Source organism: Scyliorhinus torazame, chromosome 17 (genome assembly GCF_047496885.1).
Source record: "Scyliorhinus torazame isolate Kashiwa2021f chromosome 17, sScyTor2.1, whole genome shotgun sequence".
NCBI lineage: Eukaryota > Metazoa > Chordata > Chondrichthyes > Carcharhiniformes > Scyliorhinidae > Scyliorhinus > Scyliorhinus torazame.
Window position 1 is genome coordinate 56,014,847 of NC_092723.1, and position 24,526 is coordinate 56,039,372.

Sequence of the window (24,526 nt, forward strand, 5' to 3'; positions counted from 1 at the left end):
TGAAATAACTGAATTACATCTGCATCTCTTGTGTCTCTACTCCAATTAAGATTTCCCTTTTCTATTCTGATTCTCGAAATTTGTTATTTCACATGTTTCCAACTCAAACTGAACCTACTTCCATTGGCTCATTCTGCCAATCAGCTGTGTTATGACAACTTGTAACACCCATCCCTCCGCTTGACATCATCGGTAAGTTTCAAAATCGTCCCTTCAATATTACAGTGAGAGTTTTCCCAATGTAACACCACTCACCGTGCTGTATCCGAATCTGAAAAAAACTCTCCCTCATAGCTATCCTCTTACTTCAGGGTACAATTTTAATCACCGATGAAAGCTCTCAACGTTGCTTTTGAGAACTTGTCTCCTAAACTAAATACTCAAGCTAACTCTGTCCCTGTCTCAGTAAACTCCCCAAAAAAACATATTTTATCTTCGATCTCCCCCAAAGTCTTCACTTACTTCTTACTATTCACCTCCTTCACCGTCTAGCACCCTCCCGACAAAGCTTTGAGGAAAAGGAAATTGTAGGAATGCAAATTGACGTGGATGAAGACATCAGGACCAAGTCTCTCAGTATGACCACCTGAGGTAACAACAATCTGGTGTGTTGCCTTTTTCGTACAGAAGCTGCTGTGTGTTCTATTCTAAGTAATACTGAAATCCTTGCTCATTTTGTTTACCCTGCTGTTCAATTTTTGTAAGCGTCCATCCGTCTAATTCACCAAAGCACATCTTTCTGCAACTCTTTGGTTGCTGATTGTCTGTTAATATTATTTCTGCTCCCCTCTTTCCTTTGCAAAACTAGTTGCCATTAGTCAGTACCTTCTCAAGTTATAGGTTTGACATTGGTGCAGTAAATTGTCCTACTTGCGATCAGCCTTCAGGTGAATGTTACAGATTGTGCTGGCTGACGAGCTGTTCTATCAAGCTCACCAGCGTGACTTAGCATTTCAGATGACCCTAATATTACCTAATTGTACAAAACTATCAAAAACCTTATTCGCTATGAGGAGAGATTGGATAAACTCAATTTGTTCTCACTGGAAAGATGAAGGTTAAGGGGCAACCTGATAGAAGTCTACAAAATTATGAGGGGCAAGGACAGAGTGGATAGTCAGAAGCTTTTTCCCAGGGTAGAAGAGTCAATTACAAGGGGACATAGGCTTAAGGTGTGAGGGGCAAAGTTTAGAGGAGATATGCGAGGGAAGCTTTTTACTCAGAGTAGTGGGTGCCTGGAACTCGCTGCTGGAGGTGGTGGTGGAAGCAGGTACAATAGTGATGTTTAAGGGGTGCCTTGACAAATACATGAATAGGATGGGAATTGAGTGATACCGACCCCGGAAGTGTAGAAGGTTTTAGGTTAGACGAGCAGCATTGTCGACACAGGCTTGGTGCGCGAAGGGCCTGCTCCTGTGCTGTTCTTTTCTTTGTTCTTATTCCTTCAAAATGGTCAGAGGCCCCAATCAATCTTTATTTTATCCCCTTGAACTGTATCTCAAAGTAGAAAACTTGCCTCATGGTAAATGGATCAGTATATTTATTCCCCAATCTACCACAATCAACGTAATGGAAATGAGCAATGAAAAACTGACATATGTAGGCAGCCAAGTGATTAACACATTATGAGGTATTATACTTCAATTCTAAATCTCCTCAAGGGTATTTTCAGTTAGAACAGCAGATGCCACTTTTTTCCTTCTGTAAGTAACAATGTGCAACTTACCCGTCCAAGCTCTTGGTTTTTTTCTTCTAGCTGGCTCTCCAGTTGTCTTAAGCGCTCTTCTATACTCCCGTGCCTTTCTTCTGCCTAACAGGAAGATGGGGAAAAGGTTATTATTCATTTATAAGGTTGCTTTACCTTCCTGCTGCAGAGTTTGTAGAGATTGGAGGGGCTCAAATGACCCTAATTGACCATGTCTTCAAGGCATGATTCCCCAAATCATACCAAACTGGCCCTTGTTACTGAAGACAATTTTAGTCACAACAAGCTGCACAGTAGTACAATAAGATGGAACCTGGATAACTGCCTTCAGCATTATTTGTTCACCTGAACATTTATTTGACTTAAAGGTGAGCCAATATTGTTGGAAGAAAGCAAGGCAAACGTACCCTACATATATCCTGCATCTACTCACTTTGAAGGTTACTCATGTTTAAGACCTCTCACTCTTCTGTTAAATTGTGATTTCTTTTCAAAACAGTTTCAATTTCTCCACTCTGCTGCTCCAAACCATGGGATCCATTAGTGCAGGAGCTTGAACTGTGCCCAACTTCCACCTGCACTCTGAAAAAAGCTTCACTATTTTGCACATAGGAACACAGGAATTGCTAAACAGAAGAGGACCATAGCCCATAATGTAGCAGAATCTACTGATGGGATATGCTAATGTATGATATAGATGATGATATATCACTGATATCAATCAGTCAGTCATGTTTTAAGATTTTCTCTCAAGAGATTGGAACACATGCACAGGAGCAACATACCCATCCCATAACCTGCTTCCCATAACTAATAATAAACAAATGATACGCAGATACCAGAGTATGTCTACATTCTGCTTGCTAGCCAAGTAACATGCCTAGGGTTCACAGATAGAGGGACCATCTGCCAACATATCTAGTTTGTTTTTACCATTCTGATCATCATAGATACGTTAATGGAATTGCTGACGAATCGCAGCAACCAGTCGCTTAGCAATGATTAAACAACAGATCGAGACATGAGGCATGGAAAGCTTTGGAAATTATAGTATCAAAGTCACCACTCAAACATGTCATACCTATCCTAAGTCATGTCTCAAGTTATGTGCATGTACTATATTCCATTTTGAATTTTAAACATATAACATCTTTTCATTTTCACAATATACATCACTTTATCCTCTAAAAAGCAATTGAGTACAGTTATTCTCTCCATCAGAATGAGAAAATCATAATGATTTGGAACAATGTAAAATAAGACTGTTATCTTTGCAAGCCCTAAAGCAGGCAGGGACAGGAGAAGACAGCAATCATTGTTTAACATAAAATAATAAAATCATTGTTTAACTTTGTAAATTTCTCAATGGCTGATGAAGATCGCAAGGGAGTCTTCAAAACTTTTTTCTGTTCACTTAGTACGGCTTGATGTTGTAAATCAGCACCAAGTTCCAAATGATAGCAGTCCACCTTCAATTGGTTAAATCAGATCTTTTTTGCTCTGAGCTGCAATTGTGAGAAAAGTCCAGAGATGTAACAAATGGTCACTGAAACGTGTTAACCACTGAATTGAAGGCTCCCGCTAAAATGTCTCCATAAAGGTTGTTTGGCATTGCATCTTCAGTCATGCCGAGATATCTGGAACCAGCTTCAAATAGACAGTTTAAAATTAATCAGAAAAATAGTGTGTTTTAAAGAATTGATTGAAGTGATGCTCGATAGCTATGTCAACTGGGACACGAGTGACAAAGCCTTAATTAGTTAAACTTCTGACCTTCAGATTCATCAGAAAAACCTTAATAACCTCAACAATCAACGTCTCTACTGAATTTGACCCAGAAACAAGGGAACAAGTACACTTCCAGTTTATCAACAGAAATGTTAATGCTTGCTCCAAAACAGGACCCTCAAATCTGACACTGGGTAGGTGATGAGCCTGGAGTGGGTATATGATTCTTCACATTGTTTGGTACCCAAATGCACCTGATGCAATTCAGCACTCCAAGGTCCTCAATGTCAGGACAGCACGGCAGCACAGTGGTTAGCACAGTTGCTTCACAGCTCCAGGGTCCCCGGTTCGATTCCCAGGTTGAGTCACTGTCTGTGCGGAGTCTGCACGTTCTCCCCGTGTCTGCATGGGTTTCCTCCGAGCGCTCCGGTTTCCTCCCACAGCTTAGGTGGATTGACCATGATAAATTGCCCTTAGTGTCCAAAAAAGGATAGGTGAGGTTACTGGGATAGGGTGGAGGTGTGGGCTTGGGTGGGGTGCTCTTTCCAAGGGCCGGTGCAGACTTGATGGGCCAAATGGCCTCCTCCTGCACTGTAAATTCTATGATTCTATGACAGTGAAAAGAAGAATATAAACATCTGAGAAGTGAAATAAAGAGAAACAATCCAAACCAAAGCTTCAATTAGCTAACAATGATCACTTTGAACTGCTGGGTTAGAGAGTCAACTGGCTATTAATTATACACAACAGATCTGTGGTAATAATCAGGTACCTACTCTCATTAACAAAGAATAAGCCCTTGAATTCAATCCACAATTTGTGACCAGAACTCTTCCTGTAATTAGATAATAATAATAAACACACCTTATGTCCACTCATAGAATCATAATATACAGTGCAGATGGAGGCCAGTCTGCCCATCGAGTCTGCACTGGCCCGTGGAAAGAGCACCCTACCCAAGCCCACAACTCCACCTTACCCCCATAACCCAGTAACCCCACCTAACCTTTTTGGACATTAAGGGCAATTTAGTGTAGCCAGTCCACCTAACATGCACAGCTTTGGTCTGTGGGAGGAAACCGGAGCACCCGGAAGAAACCCACGCAGACTCGGGGAGAAAGTGCAAACTCCACACAGTCATCCAAGCTGGGATTGAACCTGGGACCCTAGCGTTATGAGGCAGCAGTGCTAACCATTCTGTCACCGTGCCACCCCGAAGGAGTGAAATTAATTAAAATGCAAAACGACCAATGAGAAAGGAAGGGGAGCGAATAGAAGTACTGAAGAGGAATTCTATTCTCACGTAAACATTGGTTGTGTTCAATTTAGTAGGGCAGGGCCAATATTACAGTATGAAAATTCTTGAAACCTCTACTTTTCTTATCATAATATTGTTTACTGCAGCATCCCAGTATTCACATCTCTTTATGACCCTCACGAATAAAGGGACTTGCTGACCTTCTCCACAACACATTGTTTAGGGCTGCCTCTCCAGTACCTGTGTCTTATACCTACCGTTATAGCACAACTCAACATAGAATTTATAGCGTTCTCGCTCATTCAGAAACTATCTAATCTATCCTTTGGTGAAAATAAATTATAAGGCATTTCCGAGATTTAAGGAACATAAACAATAATAGACAACTTGCCTTCATCATTCTTGGGACAAAGGGCAGACGGGTCAACTAAAGGGAAGCAAAATAATGACAGAACTACCGCATTAGGATTAACAACTGGGGCTCAATGGTGAAGTCAGCATACGTACTGCCCCCTGCAGGTTTCACTGATGCTTGCACTATCAGCTAAATGGAAGCTGACAATTACTTGTTAAGGGCTGCTTCTGAGTCATCTTTATGTAGAGACAACCAGAAAAGCTAGCTGGAAATGGAGGGAGTTTCCTTTAAATATCCCAACTATTTATCACTTTTTGGCATGGAAGTAAAGATCGCAAGGGAGTCTTCAAAACTTTTTTCTGTTCACTTAGTACGGCTTGATGTTGTAAATCAGCACCAAGTTCCAAATGATAGCAATCCACCTTCAATTGGTTAAATCAGATCTTTTTTGCTCTGAGCTGCAATTGTGAGAAAAGTCCAGAGATGTAACAAATGGTCACTGAAAAGTGTTAACCACTGAATTGAAGGCTCCCGCTAAAATGTCTCCATAAAGGTTGTTTGGCATTGCATCTTCAGTCATGCCGAGATATCTGGAACCAGCTTCAAATAGACAGTTTAAAATTAATCAGAAAAATAGTGTGTTTTAAAGAATTGATTGAAGTGATGCTCGATAGCTATGTCAACTGGGACACGAGTGACAAAGCCTTAATTAGTTAAACTTCTGACCTTCAGATGAGGGACGATATATTACAAACATAGCTGTGCTTTTTCTTTATATCTCGAGGTGTTCTTCCTTTGAATTGTATGTCAAAATCCTCAAGCATGTCACTAGATTTCTTTTTCAACTTCACATCCAAAATCAAGAGAGACAAACGCAAAAATCTTTTGAAAGAGGGATGACGAGCTCATAACTGAATCAGGATGCTAACAGGTTGCTTTTAAAGACTAAATTATGAGATTTCCCTTCTTTTTTGAAGACCGATTACAACACTGACAGCACACACCTTGGTCAAAGCTGCCACTCGCTGTGCAAGCTCCGCCTCCACCTCGGGCAAGGTCTCGGCCTTCCTCATCGTCTGTTGCAGCTTTTGCTCAGCCAGCTCCAACAGTTCCTGGATATGTCGATTCTTCTCTTCGCTCTTTATGAAAGAGAACAGCAAGGTGACGTAAATGCATGAGCGCCACACTAACATTCATTCTGCTGACAGATGTTCAACATTTCCATTTCCCTTTCTGCAAAAATCGTAGGAAGCACTTAGCAACAAACCACAGCCCACATTCTGTCAACCACCTGGGCCAGTTCCTTAAACTAGTATCGAGATCATCAAGCATTTGCATCAGCTCACTCTAAAGTTTCATTTTAATTTTTAATAATTGCACTACAAGCGTTCAAGACTACTCCACTACATAGAGAGAGAGCATTGTTTAGATTCAGATGGTTCTTGTGCGCAGAACTAAAACAAGCATTTGTTTTTGTTCAGTTATATCCAAAACCATTTGCTCCTTATTTCTTCCCGCTGTCCTCCTTTCTGCAACATGCATCATCATCTGCTGAGTCCAGGACTAGAAACCTTCCCTTCAGTACTTGCAAATGTCCCTATTTAAATATGTGTGGTGATCTGTTGTGAGTCAGCTGGACTCCAATTTTCACTTGTTTCCCTCAAGAGAATCACCAAGATCTCCCATCTGCTTCAAGATCTGGGTGAGATATAGATGTCAAAGGAAAAGAATAATTGCAAGAGTGAAACCGCGCCGCATGCAACACTCAGCTAGCATGCCCCACCTCCAGCCCTCTGAACTCATCTCTTTTTATTCTATTTGAAGATGGAAGGCAACAAAAATGAATGACCATTCAAATGAGAGGTCCTATAACTTGCATTATTTGCATTTCAAACATCTGAATAAAAATTGAACATAAGAAAAATATGGGAGAGCTTGTGCTATTTATATACCATGAGCATTTTACCATCATTTGCATTTCATCACCAGAAATAGATGAAGGCCATATTAAATTAAGTTAGTCAATTAATTTATTATACATTGGAAAACAGTAAGCATTAAATCCTGCACTGCAACTTGACGTTATTAAATTTTGCATCTTGTCTAATAATTTGAAATGACTGACAGTGATAAAGCTTACAGTGGAAAGCAAAGTATAACACTTCACATTTCATAGAATCCTATGGTGCAGAGGGAGGCCATTTGGCCCATCGAGTCTGCACCGATCCTCCAAAAAAGCATCCTACCCAGGCCCCCGCTCTATTCCCGCACCCCAACTAACCTGCACATCTTTGGACACTAAAGAGGAAATTTAGCATGGCCAATCCACCTAACATGCACATCTTTAGACCGTGGAAGGAAACCGGAGCACCCAGAGCAAATTCACACAGACACAGGGAGAATGTGCAAACTTCACGCAGTCACCCAAGGTAGGAATTGAACCTGTGTCCCTGGCGCAGCGAGGCCACCATGCCGCCCCATTTACGTTTGCAGAGGAAAATATATCTAAATGATTACAAAAGTATGGTTTATTCTGTCAGTTGCTTCATGTTTGTTCTCTAATTATTGTTCTTTTCAACGAAAGGCTGATAATTTTTGACCATGACACCTTGGGTTTTAATTCCTACCTACCTATAGGATAATGAAATGTACATATGCACCTTAAGTACCAATGGGACAACTGATATTTGTCCTTTGTCTGGGCTGTTATGAATAAAAAGTAGTCTGGGACCAGTTCTTACAGGTCCACTCAACACCATTTGCAAGTGCTTTCCAGGAGGAAGCAGAAAGGGACAATTGGAGCAGAAGGAATCAGTGCTGTAAATGTTGACAGGGCAGGACAGTGATCCATATCAATAAGAAGACATAGTGGTGGAGCTGTCTCATTCTCAGCTGAACATGAGGGACAACCTTTCCAAATCAACATAAATCACACTCAAAAACAAGCACAATGACATTAAAAACCACCTTGCACCAATGTGCACTTTCCAGAAATCCCATATGATCGAAAAATACAATATTCCTGTCAACATATTAAAGGAAATGAGCAGTATGGTAATGGCAACCTAGTGACATTGGAAAGATCTAAGTCACACCAATGGCTGAATTTTGTGTCACTGACTCAACATTCCCAAGTTGGCTGCCCTATTCATCATGGAGATTTATGTGGAACAGCACTGGTGTGGAGGCCTGTTGATTATAAATGCTGTTGCCTAATCAGGCTTGTGTTACAGAAGGTGAGTGTACTAATTTGCCGCAGCAGGATATAGGATCAAATCAATGATTTATCATAGAGTGTGCTTCCAATCCCCAGCTTACCCATGGACACAATCACTTGTAAAAGCTGTCAAGCAAGCCCCCGCTGCATTGAAGAGGGAGCGGTGATGAGGTAGAAGAAACATACAAAAGTTGAACAAGGGGGGAATAGAAATAAAAATCTTAGAATAATAGACTGCCTCCGGGCTCCATCTGAAAATGAACCATAATCTCTTTCAGTGCTTGTGTATTATAACAGCATCATCTGCTTAGCAAACTCTTTTTATTCATACAGCAATCCTTGAATGTTTCCCTGAAAACGTGCCAAATGGTCGGAGTGACTGTCATTTTAGATTACCAATTGAAAATAGAAAAGCCAAAACATTGCTCCTACATCCACAACTGATTTATCACCTAAAACATTTTACCTGGCGGTGCAGAGACTCTTTATTTGCAAGCTCATTTTCAAGTTTGTCATTAAGGTCATGCACTGATGTGGATTCTCTTTGTGCAGCTAAATATCGCTTTTCAAGTGTTGTAATTCTTTCCTCCATGTCTTCCTTCTGTGCCATTGCCTAAAGTCAACAAAAGAGTGTTAAATTAATACTCGGACACAACAAAGCACTACTTAATCTTCGTTCAGTTAGGAGCACATTCACTTCTGGCCGGAAGATTGTGCATTTAAACTCTCGAGTCAAACCTGGCATGTCAGTGCATAACTTTATTATCTGAGGTATCATCAGGTGGATGTTAAAAACTCCAAAAGTATCATACAAAGAAGAGCTGGAGAATTCCCCCAGTCCCTGAACCAATGCTATGCCTCAATCAATACCACATAAAACAGGCAAACTGGTAACTTTGCTCTTGGAGATCTCGCTACGCAATTGTCTGCATAACAACTAGACAAGCACTTCAAAAGAAATAAAACCTTATTGGCTGTGAAACACTTTGGGATATTCTGAAATGATCAAATTCTTTACGAGGTTTAACACGGTGATTCAGAATCAACAAAGCTCCCCAAAACACTGAGTCCAACTGAAAAGTTTTGCCAATCGCGCCAAGGTGATCTTAATTTTTTTGGTGTCAAGGCTGAGAAAATGAAATACAAATACTCTCACCAACACCAGTTAAATCACATGGCAATGTCTTCATCCAGCAGGGTGAATGGTTCAACTCAATCAAACCTCAACACCAGTTAAGTTTTTGCTTCCTGTCATTGGGAACTATGACCCAAAGCACCAATGATAATTCCTGGTATTCAAATGGTGAGCGCAAGTTTAGAACATAGAACATACAGTGCATAAGGAGGCCATTCAGCCCATCGAGTCTGCACCGACCCACTTATTCCCTCACTTCCACCCTATTCCCGTAACCCAATAACCCCTCCTAACCTTTTTGGTCACTAAGGGCAATTTATCATGGCCAATCCACCTAACCTGCACTCTTTGGACTATGGGAGGAAACCGGAGTACCCGGAGGAAACCCACGCAGACACGGGGAGAACGTGCAGACTCCGCACAGACAGTGACCCAGCAGGGAATTTAACCTGGGTCCCTGGCGCTGGAAAGCCACAGTGCTATCCACTTGTGCTACTGTGCTGCCCAATAGTCTGACATAGACTGTCAAGCAACTAGTCCATGTTTGGGTTAAATAGGCACTCAGCTTTGAGCATGCCCACAGCTGAAAGACAACGTCAGTAGAATTTGGTACTATTTGGATTTCTGTGTCAGGTGCAGCAAGATTGTAAAATGCTTATAATTTCTCAAAACCTAAAGGACAGAGAAAATATTGGCCCACGTCAAGTTCCTGATCTCAGCTTAATTTTCATAAATTTAACCTGGGTGCCATAGAAGTTGTTCAACAGAAATTATTTCAGATGGTGGAATAATTGTTGGGCTGCGCTCATGCATTCTGATCAAAGAATTGCATTTAGCAGAGGCACAGGCGAAAGGATCCTTCCTGTTCCCATGGTGGAGCGGTGGTTGTAGCAAGAAGGGCAATAAGCAAAAGCAAAGGTCAAGAAAAATCAGAGTTATAGTGTTCAAACCTTCAAGATCACTAAGAATGCCAAATTTGAACTCACTATATGAAAATTCTTCCCCACAGAAATTCTTCCCCATCAGGACTGTCACTCTTCAGGTATGGGAATGGTGTTCCCAATAAAAGGTAGTGGGTAAATAATTGTAAAGGGGAGGTTAAAATACCCAATACCTTTGACCTGTTAGTATTTAATGGCAGCCACATTAAACATCCATTAACATGAAGTAAAGGACATATATGGGACAAACATCTGTCAAAGTAGACGTTTTAATCATTTTGTGACCCTACTGGCATTGGTACTAAGGAAAAGCTCTCAATCATAAATTGTTGCAGGTTCCACAAATAATGTGAAAATTTTTCACACTGATGATTCTGGATATTCAAAACAGTGGAGCAACCAGGCCAATTAAAATAATGCAAACAGTTGTAAAATTTTGTTCACATTTCAGATGAAACGATACTTTTTTTTAAAAAGAAGACGCGACAAGAACATTTTTAGATTATTAGCATTTTAAATCATTTGAACAGGATCAAATCGTACCTCCCTGATGTCTCTCTGGTACTTGCTGTTCATCTCCTCTGATCTGATCAGATCTTTCCTGGCAGTATCCAGGTCTTCCTCCAGCTCCGCCACTCGCGCCGATAGCGTGGAGAGGCGCTCTTTCATCTGTGTCACCTCAAAGTTCTGCTTCTCCAGTAGCTCCTGCATCTCCACAACCTGGCTAACCTCATCATTGGGATCGATGGAGCCATTTGAAAGCCTCTGCAATGTTAATGACAGCACAGCAGAAATTATGTTCATGGGATTTGACATGGATTCAAAATAGTGGACCTGATAATGAAGAGATATCATCTTGAATATGAAAGTGAAACATCATCCAATATAATTTGCGTAATACTGACAATGATCAACTCAGGTATATTTGGCTCCCAATACAGGTTCAAATACAAACTGATCTACTCTGTAGGCATGTAAACTGTGACCGTCACAGCCTAAGTCGCCAATGAAAAGTGCAAATGTTTCACATTCTTTTTATATATCTTTGTTGAAAATAGCCTTACAGAACTCAAACAACACAATTACAAGAAATATGAGGGGGGAATATTAGTTGTCACCCCCTCACAAACAGCACAAAGAAGAGTAAGCAAGATTTCACTTAACAGCAAAATGTGATAGAATATTGTTCAACTTGCACGAACTTCAAAAAAACCTAAACACATTTGTAAGATTTTTGATTGATAAATATAAATTTTAAATGTCTCACCAGAAAGCTTATGTTCTTGTTTACTGAATGCTAGTGTTGTATTTGAGGCAAAAGTATCCAAAGTGGTAGACCGAGAGCCTGAATTATTTGTGCCTGTTCCAGAAAAGGCAAGGATACTGGTCCGAACTGATTCTTTACCTTCTGGGAGCAAAGTGCTTTTTTTCCTCCTGCCTATTGGGGCCGTCTTCAGCCAGTGCAGATGAAACACCTCCATTCAGTCTGCAAGCACGACCCAAACATCCAGTGGCCTGTCAACTTAATTCTCCACCTCGTTCTCATGCTGACATCTCTTCATTGGCTCGGTGAAGCTCAACATAAGCTCGAGGAGCAACACTTTTCTTTTCTGCTCAGACCCAACATTTGTCAGACCATAATCTCTGGCCTATTTTGCTTTATTTACTTTGCATTTTTCAGCTTTGCTCTTATGTTTGCTTTCAGTCAGCAACACACCAGCTTTAGGCAGTTCTTTCTCGGCCCATCGCCATTCTCTTTAACCTTGGAAGGCTAATTATTCTGTCAATCTGTCTTCCACCCTATGACTGACCTTCCCCTTGTCCTCACTCAGCCCTTTCATCTCTTAACTTCTTAAACATTCACTCTGTTTCTCTGGCCACAGTGTTTCTGAGTATTGCCAGCATGTCTGATTTTTAAAATTTCAGATAAAATGTGGGAACTCGTTTAAATGCAGATCACTTCTTAACTTGCTGGCAAAGGCCAATAATAGATTTTCACATAGCTGACCTGGCCAGAACATCCTCCTAAAAACAGAAAACACTCTTGTCCAGACACCTGCCACAAACCTGCATGATGGTGACCCCTGTTGATGGTGAGCCCACCCTGCAGTATGAACAGGACAGATTCAGGACAAAAAAAAAAATCATGATTAAACTATATAAATGTGATGGCTCTTTATGTTCTATATATGTAGCACAGCTTGGTGAGCGTTGGTGGCGGTGTGGGGGGTGGGCGTGCGGAGGGATTAGAATTTCACTTTCAAGTCTTAACCTCGCAGGTAACCGGGAGAGTTTCTCAATAATGTCTCTCAGTGGTTGGCAGTGTAGTTGCAGTCGAGGGATTAGTTGTGTCATGAACCTGCCTGGAGACAGCAGTCGACAGTATTCAAAAGGCACTCAAATGGTATGCGTCACTCCCAGTAACGAGTTTAGACAATAATCACATGTGAATAGCTTAAGGAGGAGAACCAAATTATAGCTGATACAGAAGGTCCATGAGATATACATATGTTAATGAATAGTCAAGGAAGTTGATGGGGGCAGACAGTTGAATACACAGAAGCCCTAATCAAAGAATTACAAAGGTACAAATGCCCAGACTCTGAAAAGCCAAGGGAGGCAGTTACCATTTGGCAGTCTCAGAAAGCAGACAGGCCAGATTCCAGCCAAGCCTGAAGGCCACGTTTACACCAAACAAGCTTCGAAGTCTTAGAGCCAAGGCAGTGCAGAAAACCTTTGTAACAGCACGTTAAAAAAATCTTCGCTGGACCAGGAAAAAGGTAGCTCCCAGGTTTGAGTATCATCCCTGTATTGTGTGGCAACTATAGCTGGTTATTCAATTTGGATGTTGTTTGGGTAACAGGGAAGTATTACAGAGTTCAGGTATCCTAGGTATATTTGGTAATAAGGGGTACGTTCTGTGGAAAACGTGTGCGTTTCCTAATTCATATGTCTTAACTGCGTGAGAGTAGAGTACTAGAAGAAAGGAGGCATTGGTGGATCTGGTTCTGGGGAATGAGGTGGGGCAAGGTGGGTCAAGTATTAGGAGGGAATGTTTAGGGGACAGTGGTCATTGTATCCAAAATGTTTAGTTTAACTATGGAAAAGGACAAGGAGCAATCCAATGTGAAAATAATTCATTTGAGGGTGCTCCCGCCACTTATTAAATTCTGCCCATGAAGTACAAAAGCAAGGCAATTATCCAAAGAACAAAGAAAAGTACAGCACAGGAGCAGACCCTTCGGCCATCCAAGCCTGCGCCGACCATGCTGCCCGTCTAAACTAAAACCTTCGACACTTCCGGGGTCCGTATCCCTCTATTCCCATCCTATTCATGCATTTGTCAAGATGCCCCTTAAACATCACTACCGTCCCTGCTTCCACCACCACCTCCGGCAGCGAGTTCCAGGCACCCACTACCCTCTATGGAAAAAAGACTTGCCTTGTACATCTCCTCTAAACCTTGCCCCTCACACCTTAAACATGTGCCCCATAGTAATTGATCCCTCTACCCTGGGAAAAAGCCTTTTACTATCCACTCTGTCTATGCCCCTCTAGAGTACAAATCCGGTTTGTGTGTATTTGTCTTTTCTCCACTTTAATAAATAGGGTTTACTAATTGTTAGATGACGACTGGGCTATTTATTCTCTCTAGGGTTTCACACCAAAATAACACAAAACTATACCCCCCCCCCCCCCCACGAACCGGTGTTCCATGTTGGGATGCCCTCGCAGATAACATCAGTGTGCTTTGTGACAGTTGTTAAAGGCATTCTTTTGTGTAGATGTCAAGGGCTGTGAATTATTCCCAAAATCTGGGAGAAAAAGCAAAACTTTCAGTACAGGGGGTTTGAGAAAAGTAAGAAAACACTTCAGCAAAAGAGGCAAGACAAAATCAGGTACAAAATTCCTGAGGAGATATCCGTATCCAAGCATCTGCATCCAATTGTTGGCAGGAGGGAACTATTAATGTCAGTGGGACCGGGTGAGAAAGTAGCACATTTCAATACCCATGAGTGCATTTTAAAACCTACATAATCACTTATTTGAAAATAGAATCATAGAATGGTTACAATGCAGGAGGCCGTGCAGCCCATTGTGTCCGTGCTGGCACTCTTGAGAGCAACCCAGCTAGTTCCAGTCCCCTGCCTTTTCCCCGTAATCCTGGGAGCATTTTCTCTTCAGGTAATCATCTAATTCTTTTTTTGAAAGTCGTAATTGAATCGACTGCCAATCGAGATCCCAATAACGCGCCGAATAAAAAGGTTGACTCATGTCATGTCCAGCTGTAGCCACCTAAAATGGCTGATTCCCTATTAATTTGGCCAAAACACGATTTAAAATGGCTCACCGAAAAGGCTGATGGGAAAAGCAGCCAACAGGACACAAACGGACAGCTGCAGACAGAATAGCATATTCGGCTCTGGGGAAGTCGGCCCAGATCGATACTTAAGACCATTAGCAGCACATCAACCCAGACATCTGCAGTTTAATCGGCTATCCCCGGGAACAATTGCAACATATTAGCAATTGAATGCCGGGCCAGACCTGCAGTGGCCGAAACAAAGACAGGTGAACGACCACCCCCCGATCGAGGAATCGCCCCGTTATTGGACGTATCGAACCCAGTGATTGGGAACAAGTCACTTGGGACTCAGGGTCAAGGGCCGCCCCGAGAGGCGAGAAGCCCCAGGGCCCTATAAAGTAAGGGGCCAAGTTCAGATCGCGCTCTCTCTCCCTTCTTTTCCTGCTCGAGACCTTCGCAAGAACATCAACAAAGAAACAGTAAGTCTGACTCCAGCGATCGCTACCTGATAAAGACTCCCAGCCATCAACCTGTATCAGCCTTTTTGAATCCCGCGGGCCAGATCCGATTCGATAAGACATTCGTTTCCCTGACCTGGTGGGCCCTTCCTAAAGTTAAGTATTGGCCAGTAGTGATAGGTTTCTGTATAGATAGTAGGATTATTGTGTAAGCATTACTTGTTGTATATAATAAATGACCATTGATTTCAATCTTACTAAGCGGTGTGCTGACTTATTAATCATAACTCGAGCTTGAACCACGTGGCGGTATCAGAATGATACCTGGCGACTCGTGAGCAAAGGTGACATAATCAGAGCGAATAAACTAAGGCTAAAAAGAGCAACACAGCTTCATAAATCTCCCCGTGTAGCTGAAGTCCCTCACCCCGAGACCCATTCTCGTAATCTTCCCTGCACCTTCTCTCGTGCCTTCACACCACTCCCATAGTGTGGTGTCCAAAATTGACCACAATCTCCAGTTGAAGCCAAACCAATGTTTTATAAAAGTTCACCATAATTTAGATCATTTGGAGACTTGGGCGGAGAGATGGCAGATTGAGTTTAATCCGGACAAATGTGAGGTAATGCATTTTGGAAGGTCTAATACAGGTAGGGAATATACAGTGAATGGTTGAACCCTCAAGAGTATTGACAGTCAGAGCGATCTAAGTGCACAGATCCACAGGTCACTGAAAGGGGCAACACAAGTGGAGAAGGTAGTCAAGAAGGCACATGGCATGCTTGCCTTCATTGGCCGGGGCACTGAGTATAAAAATTGGCAAGTCATGTTGCAGCTTTATAGAACCTTAGTTAGGCCACACTTGGGGTATAGTGTTCAATTCTAGTCGCCACATTACCAGAAGAATGTGGAGGCTTTAAAGAGGTTGCAGAAGAGATTTACCAGGATGTTGCCTGGTATGGAGGGCATTAGCTATGAGGAGAGGTTGAATAAACTTGGTTTGTTCTCACTGGAACAAAGGAGGTTGAGGGGCGACCTGATAGAAGTCTACAAAATTATGAGGGGCATAGACAGAGTGGATAGTCAGAGGCTTTTTCCCAGGGTAGAGGGATCAATTACTATGGGGCACATGTTTAAGGTGCGAGGGGCAAGGTTTAGAGGAGATGTACGAGGCAAGTTTTTTTTCCACAGAGGGTAGTGGGTGCCTGGAACTCGCTGCCGGAGGTGGTGGCGAAAGCAGGGACGAAAGTGATGTTTAAGGGGCATCTTGACAAATACATGAATAGGATGGGAACAGAGGGATATGGACCCCAGAAGTGTCGAAGATTTTAGTTTAGATGGGCATCATGGTCGGCGCAGGCTTGGAGGGCCGAAGGGTCTTCTCCTGTGCTGTACTATTCTTTGTTCTTTGGATAATTTCCTTGCTTTTGTACTTCATGGGCAGAATTTAATAAGTGGCGGGAGCACCCTCAAATGAATTATTTTCCATTTGGATTGCTCCTTGTCCTTTTCCATAGTTAACCTAAACATTTTGGATACAATGACCACTGTCCCCTAAACATTCCCTCCTAATACTTGACCCACCTCATTCTCCAGAACCAGATCCACCAATGCCTCCTTTCTTCTTGGACTGGGAATCTATTAATCTAGCAAATTCTCGTGAGTACACTTCAAAACTCTTCTCCCTCTCTGCCCTTCGCACTATTATTAGTATTCCAGAATAAATAAATTCCCCAATACAATTACTCCATAGCTTCCTTGAAAAATTGTTCCTCTGTATCTTTCCCACTAGCTGATGGCTGATAGAATACAGTAATCAGTGTAATAGTACCTCTGTTGTTTTGTTCCTCCAACCAAATAGATTCTGCCCCTGAGGAGATCGTCTCTCTCTAGCACTATTCTATTTGTCTTAATCAACACTGCCACTCCTCTTCCATTTATTCCTTCTCCAAGATGCCTGAACACCTTTTATCCAGCGACATTTAATACCCAGTCTTGTCCTCTTCAGTCACATCTTCACGATTGCCACTTGCTTGCTGCCTGAAGGACCGCTTTCCACGTCGTTGGCACCAATATGGTCCACGACTTCTGGTTGTTCACTCTGCCCTCTCAGAGTTCTGAAACTGCTCAGTGACCTGCCTGACCCTGACACGAGTGAAGCAACATGCCATTCTCGATTCACAGCCTTGGCCACAGAAACACCTGTCTGCTCCCTTAACTATGGAATCCCCTGCCACTATTGCTTTCCCAAACTTCTTCCTGTCTCATGAACAGCTGTATTGCCATGGACATGGCTTCAACTGCTCTCCTTGGGCGAACCATCACTCTCACCAGTACCATTTTTCTCCTGGATGAATTTCTAACATTTTAGCATTTATGAAAATTAGTAGCTCCATTCAAGACTCAAAGCTACAAAATAAGAGTCCAAAATAGAACAATGGCAAACATAACGTACATAGTCTTCTTTTAACATCGCTGAATTAAAAACTAATGAGGCTATTTTACATTAAATTTTTTTACTGAGTAATTTGCATCTTTCAGATATCATTTGATCTGTACATAAAAGGTGGATTTGTTGATCGATAGCTGTCAAAAATAAATTGATTAAGCTTAGAGTTAGAATAAAGTATTAATTAGAGACAGCTTTAAAGTAAGGAATGCTACATCAGACTCTTAAAGCTACTTGCAGTTCAAACAACAGGCTCATTCTAACCCTCAGAGGCTATGCAATTAGTTTATAAATAGATCTCCAGATGACAAAAGGTGAAAATGATGCGTGCAATATAAGAAAATCTTCATTTTATACAGAGTTGATGCTAATTAAGATTAAAAGCAAAGCACTCCAACTTTGCGATGGCAAATTACTGAGGAACGGTTCTGAAAGTTACTTAAAGACTTAGCAATCTATCTCAGCCCACTTATTTGTGTGACCTTTTCATTTATTGTCAAATCAACATGAAATTGGAAATCACCACTATTCCAGTGGATGAAACTTTATTGGAGAGTTTCTTTCTTTAATTTTTTCAGTATTTTTTGATGGTAAATTCTGTTCCTTTAGACAGAAATAAATTAAGATTAGCATACTCCAAATTTGTAGAAATCCTGATAACCTGGCAAGAGTAATGCCTACGGATCTGCGCCCCCCCCCCCCCCCCCCCCCCCCCCCCCCCCCCCCCCCCCCCCCCCCCCCCCGCCCGCCCTTTGGATGAGGGATGGGGGCGGATTTTGACCAGCAAAGAATGACTGCTTTCCAATGTCAGTGGCTCAGGCCGGTGTAATGCAGGGTAACATTTTGTCAAAAACATCTCTCAATCAGAAGCACCAATGCGGATGTTTTCCTTTCAAACTTTGAAAGATTAGAATCTGTCAGGGGTGAATTCTGTACATTTCGCTGTGCCGCAACCAAGCATTCAAAATTGCTTTATTTAGGGCAGTTATCAATGGCAGACTTCCGTCCAATCGTCTGGACTGCATCAAAATTCATCTTCCAAGACTGGAAGGGTAGGGCTCAAACCAATTGGACTTCTCGGTTTTCAGAAAACCTTTTGAATCTTCATTCTGGTGTCATCCTCGATAGACATTTACAGTAAGTGCAGGCTGGTGTCGTTCAAGTTCATAACACATCATCATCTTTCTACAGCAAAATCCAACCCTAAACCCATCAGGCTAATCTCTCCCCATTGCCCTGTATTTCCCTTTGCTTAAATCCTGCTTCAATTTTCTTATAAGGTACAATCATCACAAGCTCGTGCAACACGTTCAGCGGCCAAGCAATATTCCTCATAAAATATTCTCTTATCCTCTTCGCAACAAGTTAAAATAGAGGACTCTTCATCATGAACTTCCACAGCCTTTCCCCTCTCTTTCCCATCAAAATCTTCCATAATTTCGAAAGACTCAATTCAATTCCCTTTAAATCTTTTCCTCTCCAGTGGGAATGGTCCTAATATTTTGAGTTTCTACTTGTAAGTTTTCCACTCTGGCCATTTCCCAGAGAATAGACACTGTACAAGCTCTATGACCTTAATGTATTTTCTATAATGGAGTGCCCAAAGCTGCACACGGCATTCTAAACGCGGGTTAACCAATGTGATTGTGCAGAACAATTTCAAAGCAAAATATATTCGTTTGCCATGAACACTTCATTTTATCAGGAGCAGGAAGCGATGTAGAGGGCATGAATTAAACTAAAACCAAAGAAAATTCACCAGAGCGGAGGCAGAGTGAAAGGAAACAATTGCAAAATGACACAGACAGAAAGTCAAATGGAATGAGTTGTGTGCAAGGCTTCATAGATAGACCCAGAAATCTGCAGGAAAAACTGAAAGCTCCGACTGTTTCTGGAACTTGAACAGGCTGCCTGGTTTGATTTATTGTGAATGCTGTTGAATGGATAAAGAGAAAAGATCGTAATCCTCTGACTGCCTTTGCAGTGCAGCTAACCAGAAATATTCTGTGCACTGCAGGAGAATTTACTCATCGAAGCAATGTTGGATTGCAGATGTAATGACGAAAATACTCATAGGCAGCGGTTCTTCGAGGCTTGCCAATGCTGAAATACCTCATCGACATGTTCCAGCACTCCTGCAAAATCAGCAGACAGGTTTTTAGAATCCAGAGGTTTGATTGGATGAGAAACCAGCCTTCACACAAGTGGGAAGTCAGTAAAAATCCACAAGAAGAAAAGATATTGCGTCCCCCGCATAAGTGAAACCACAATTAATGCCCTCCAGCTGTATATAATTAAACACAATTGATAAACAATTGATACACCACCTCCAAAATGGAGACTGGTAAGAGAGGAGGAAATTAAATTAGGTGCAACCTTTAAAATTTTCTGCAAAATTTCGGGGTTATGATAGTATAGGAATTTATTGAAAAGGTAAAACTGAAGTTAAAGTAGCGATGGGGTTTCCCCCAATCTCTGTAACTGCTAATAGTACACAATGGCAGATTTCCTGTAGTTAGGGAAGTGTAGCACTCAGCTTTTCAATGTAATTACCCTGCAAGTTCATTACATGAAGGCATTCTGTACAGTTCCAGGGTAAGGGAATTAAAATCATTGACTGAATTTCGCCAAAGCAAGCTCTAAAGAATAAAGACCATCCTTTCAATGTTCTGAGACTTATGTAACAACTAACATGCCCTTATTTTACTGTGTATCTCACAAAAGAGATGGTGCACATAGTTGTGTGAAATCTATTAAGATGAAACAGCAACATCAAACATTGGAAATACACAGCATATTGATCAGCATCGTAAAAATAGTTTAATTTCTCATTAGGGGCTGAAATGAACAACTTGGTCCTACCTGCACCCCCAGTCTTTCTCATCTTTCATATCCAATAACTCCCCGTGTAGTTTCAGCATATTTTATTTTTCAGTCCTCAAAATGCTGAGTTTTATTTTTCTCAGCCATTTATAATCAGCTCTTTTTTTTATTCTTCCTGACCTATTGCATAATAGGAGTTCCAATGGATCTCATAAAAGCAGCAGCATTCAAACATATGAAAGTGTTAGTGCTGTCTTGGGAAATTAACAGATAAACTGCACCAGACCATTTATCTTGCTGTAATAAGATGCAACTGATAGTGCTAAACTTGATTTCCCACCTACGTTCAGATATTTTCTAATCTGGTTGGCTTGGTACATTATTGCATTAAGTATCATATAGAAGTAGCTATACACAGACACACATACACACACAAATGTAATTTGAATGAACCCTCGGCTATTGTGTGGTTGTGCAAGATGTACCAGTCAATTTATTTTATATATGAGCTAGCAAACAAATATTCAACCAAGTTTCTCTTGAATAGTGGGGAGAGGAAAACACATTGGTCCTCAAGGAATTTGAGAATCCTATTTGCCTTATCTTGTTGTCGTTCATCTCATCACCTCCCATCCGAAAGAGGTTTTGTTGGCACCTAAACTGGGAGGAGAAAATTAGGTATTTCGATCAGCTTCCTCAATCTCAATGTTGGTGAACTGGCTTAACCAACAAACGGCTGGGAAGGAGTAAAGACATAAATTGGGGGTGATTTGGAAAGGTGCGTACTGTGCAACAAAGCCTTTTCCTCTTATAACAACTCCACACCTCATTTTTAAAAATTCATTTATGGGATGTGAGCATCGCTGTTAACATTTATTGCCCATCCCTAGGTGCCCATAAGAAGGATGTGGTGAGTTGCCTTCTTGAACCTCTGCAGTCCCCGAGGTGCAGGTACACCCGCAGTGCTGTTAAGAAGGGAGTTCCAAGACCTTGATCCAGCGACAGCGAAGAAATGGTGAAATATTTCCAAATTAGGATGGTGAGTGACTTTGAGGGGAACTTCCAGGTAGTGGTGTTCCCAGGTAATTCTTGAAGGCTCCCCTTCTCAACATTCCCCTGAGGCATGGTGATCCTCAGATTAAACCATCACCAGTCAGCTCTCCCCTTCATAGGGGAGAGAAGCCTATGGTCATCGGAGTCTATGGCAACATCGGAGTCTTCTGGTCAATGGTATCCGCCAGAATATTACCATGGGCGATTCAGCAATGATAATGCCATTGAATGTCAAGGGGAGGCCTTAATATAAGCCCCATACAGATCAACCATGATCGAACCCTATGGTGGATAGAAAGTCAGAAAAACATAATTGGTATTATGGTGGCACAATGGTTAACACTTCCACCTCACAGCCCCAAGGAGTCGGGTTTGGTTCCAGCCTTGGGTGACTGCCTGTGTGGAGTTTGCACATTCTCCCCATGTCTGCGTGGGTTTCCTCCGGGTGCTTCGGTTTCCTCCCAACAGTCTAAAGATGTGCATGTGGATTGGCCATGATCAATGTGCGGGGTTACAGGCAAAGGGAGGGGGAAGTAGGCTTAGATAAGAGTGCTCTTTCAGAGAGTCAGTATAGACTCGATGGACTAAATGGCCTTCTGCCCTGTAAGGATTCTAAATCTCTTTTATATAAGGGGAATATTGTGATATGGACTTTTATTTCACAAGGGAAGATAAATAAAAAGGTTACTTCTTTAATTCAATCGAGCTCGATGCTGCGTTGTTAGTCCCATATTTCACTTTAGTTGACCACAAAAAGTTTCCATTCTACATGCAATTAAATTAATTATAGTGAAATAATTATTTCTATAATAAAATAATTTAGGTGCTGAGGCTTCTATCTTGAAATGTTGAGACAAAAGTTGAGTTTTTTGACTGATATTTGGTCCTAATGGGATCCTTCTTTCTAATTTCTGCATGACAATCACGCAGCTTTTAAAAAGAGTTATCCTCTCCTTCGGAGCTCGATTGAAAAAGAATATTAATGAAGTGACTAATTCCATCGAAGGCTAACCATAATGTGGAGAAAACGTTGTATTATTGCGCAGCAGGAGTATTTCTTCAAGAGCGGCAGAAAGCTCTCATTCCCTTTGAGAAATTCATTTTTTGTAACCATCATAATATAAAATAAACCCCTAATCCAGTGGTCAAGTACTGAAAAGATCTGAAGAACTCTCTGTCCTAAACTGAGAATGATACTAGGAGTAATTTTTACAAGTACTCTGAAGAATGAAGAGTCAGAAATGTTGCCTTGTTCTCTTGGGAGAAGAATTAAAATTAGGGATTGTACTTTGGTTACTAATGGCACAAAATGCTAAAGCCATTCACCTTCCACACGGTCTTCTGAGTGGATTCTGTGCCGTCCGAAATTTGCAATTCTTCTGGACGCTCGCCAGCTCCTGCTTTCTTTTGTGCGTGTACAGTCTGTTGCCTCAGTACAGTCATCTGTAAAAAGAAGTGTGCAATGAGAGCCATGCGACGAAAGGCTATTAACAGTGTGCATTATGCAGATCCCCAAGTTGTATCATTCATAGAATTTACAGTGCAGAAGGAGGCCATTCGGCCCATCGAGTTTGCATGGCCCTTGGAAAGAGCACCCTAACTAAGCCCTTACTTCCGCCCTATCCCCACACCTCTGTTCTATCCCCGTAACCCCATCTAACCTTTTTTGGACAATAAGGGGCAATTTAGCATAGCCAATCCACCTAACCTGCACACCTTTAGACTGTGGGAGGAAACCCACGCAGACACGGGGAGAACATGCAGACTCCCCACAGACAGTGACTCAAGTCGGGAATCAAACCTGGGACCCTGGAGCTGTGAATAAACTGTGCTAACCACTGTGCTACCGTGCTGCCCATCATCATTATTAGACACTAAACTGCAGTGTGCATATGTGAACAAAGCTGGGAGAAAGGAGACCAGTTACAGTGCGGATATTAAAGTACATACCTCCAAGCGAGAGTAAAACCGGAGTTTAGCAGGGCCAGAGGTCACCTCATGCAAAAACTAAGGAATGCACAGAAACATCAGGGCCAGAGTGATCTCCAAGACTCCTTTTGAATGTCTGGGGAAGTGGAGTCTTGGAATCTCCAAGATCACCTGGTTTTGGTTGAATATATTGCAATTTACAATCTATCAAGTTGTATAGTACTGAATGGAGGGTCTTTTTCTGTTAGCCATATTTCATAAAAATATGAATACGTGAACCAAAAAGACAAAAATTCAGACATGCTCAAAGCAAATCAGGAAAGATATATCCAGAAATATCGGAACACAATCAGAAACAGGCGAGGGAAAGGCCTTCACCGTTAACTTCTTCGTGCCATTATTTGCATAGTAAAAGGGCCAAAATACAAAAAAACACCCAGGCATTGTCAGCATTCACCAACATTACACTTGTGAACAGACAGCAATTTCAGATGCCTTCGACAGAACATTCCAACCCGAGATCTCTAGCATCTGGGACAAAGGCAACCGATGCATGGGAGCACCACCTCCTGCAAGCTCACCTCCAAGCCACTCACCATCCCGATTGGAATGAACTCGCCGTTCCTTCAGTGTCGCTCGGTCAAAATTCTGGAACTCCCTTCCAAACAGCACTGTGGGTGTACCTCCACCACATGGATCGCTTGTGGACTGCAATGGTTCAAGAAGGTGGCTCACCACCACCTCACCAAAGGCAACTGGGGATGTACAGTAAATGCCGGCCTAGCCAGCAATGCCCACATCCAGTGATATAATTAAAAAACACGTGCAATTAAACGTACAAATCAAAAGGGGTGCAGTCAGTGGTTCCAGATTCTTCCAAATGGTGCATTGTTTATGTCCTCGCTGACAGAAATCACTTGAATTAACTTGAACTTTCATTTACATTGAACTAGCTGCATACGTCCTTGAAAAGGTTATGCCTTGTACTGATAAATAACTGTGTTTTACTGCACACTAAAAATTTATCTTATATTTGTGGAATAGCAAATTTCTCCAAGTTTTATAAAACATCGATCTTTCAAATGAAAATTATTTATTTCTCAATATTTAGGGTATTTCAGCTACCAGCTTAACCTCGTGTGCATATCCTGGGCTGAATTCTCCATTT

At 41.8% G+C, this 24,526-nt stretch overlaps 1 protein-coding gene across 7 annotated transcripts in view; it reads right to left on the reverse strand.

The window, feature by feature from the left end:
• The window catches only part of ppfia4 (PTPRF interacting protein alpha 4), a 791,036-nt gene that overhangs the window by 113,478 nt on the left and 653,032 nt on the right, over positions 1 to 24,526 (reverse strand). For all 7 annotated transcript variants that reach the window (XM_072480454.1, XM_072480451.1, XM_072480452.1 and 4 more), the window contains exons 5-9: positions 22,756 to 22,872; positions 10,883 to 11,104; positions 8,730 to 8,876; positions 6,051 to 6,185; positions 1,727 to 1,810 (exon numbers count right to left, since the gene is read on the reverse strand). In XM_072480454.1, the coding sequence (XP_072336555.1) occupies positions 1,727 to 1,810; positions 6,051 to 6,185; positions 8,730 to 8,876; positions 10,883 to 11,104; positions 22,756 to 22,872 (705 nt within the window). The remainder of the gene's footprint in view (positions 1 to 1,726; positions 1,811 to 6,050; positions 6,186 to 8,729; positions 8,877 to 10,882; positions 11,105 to 22,755; positions 22,873 to 24,526) is intronic.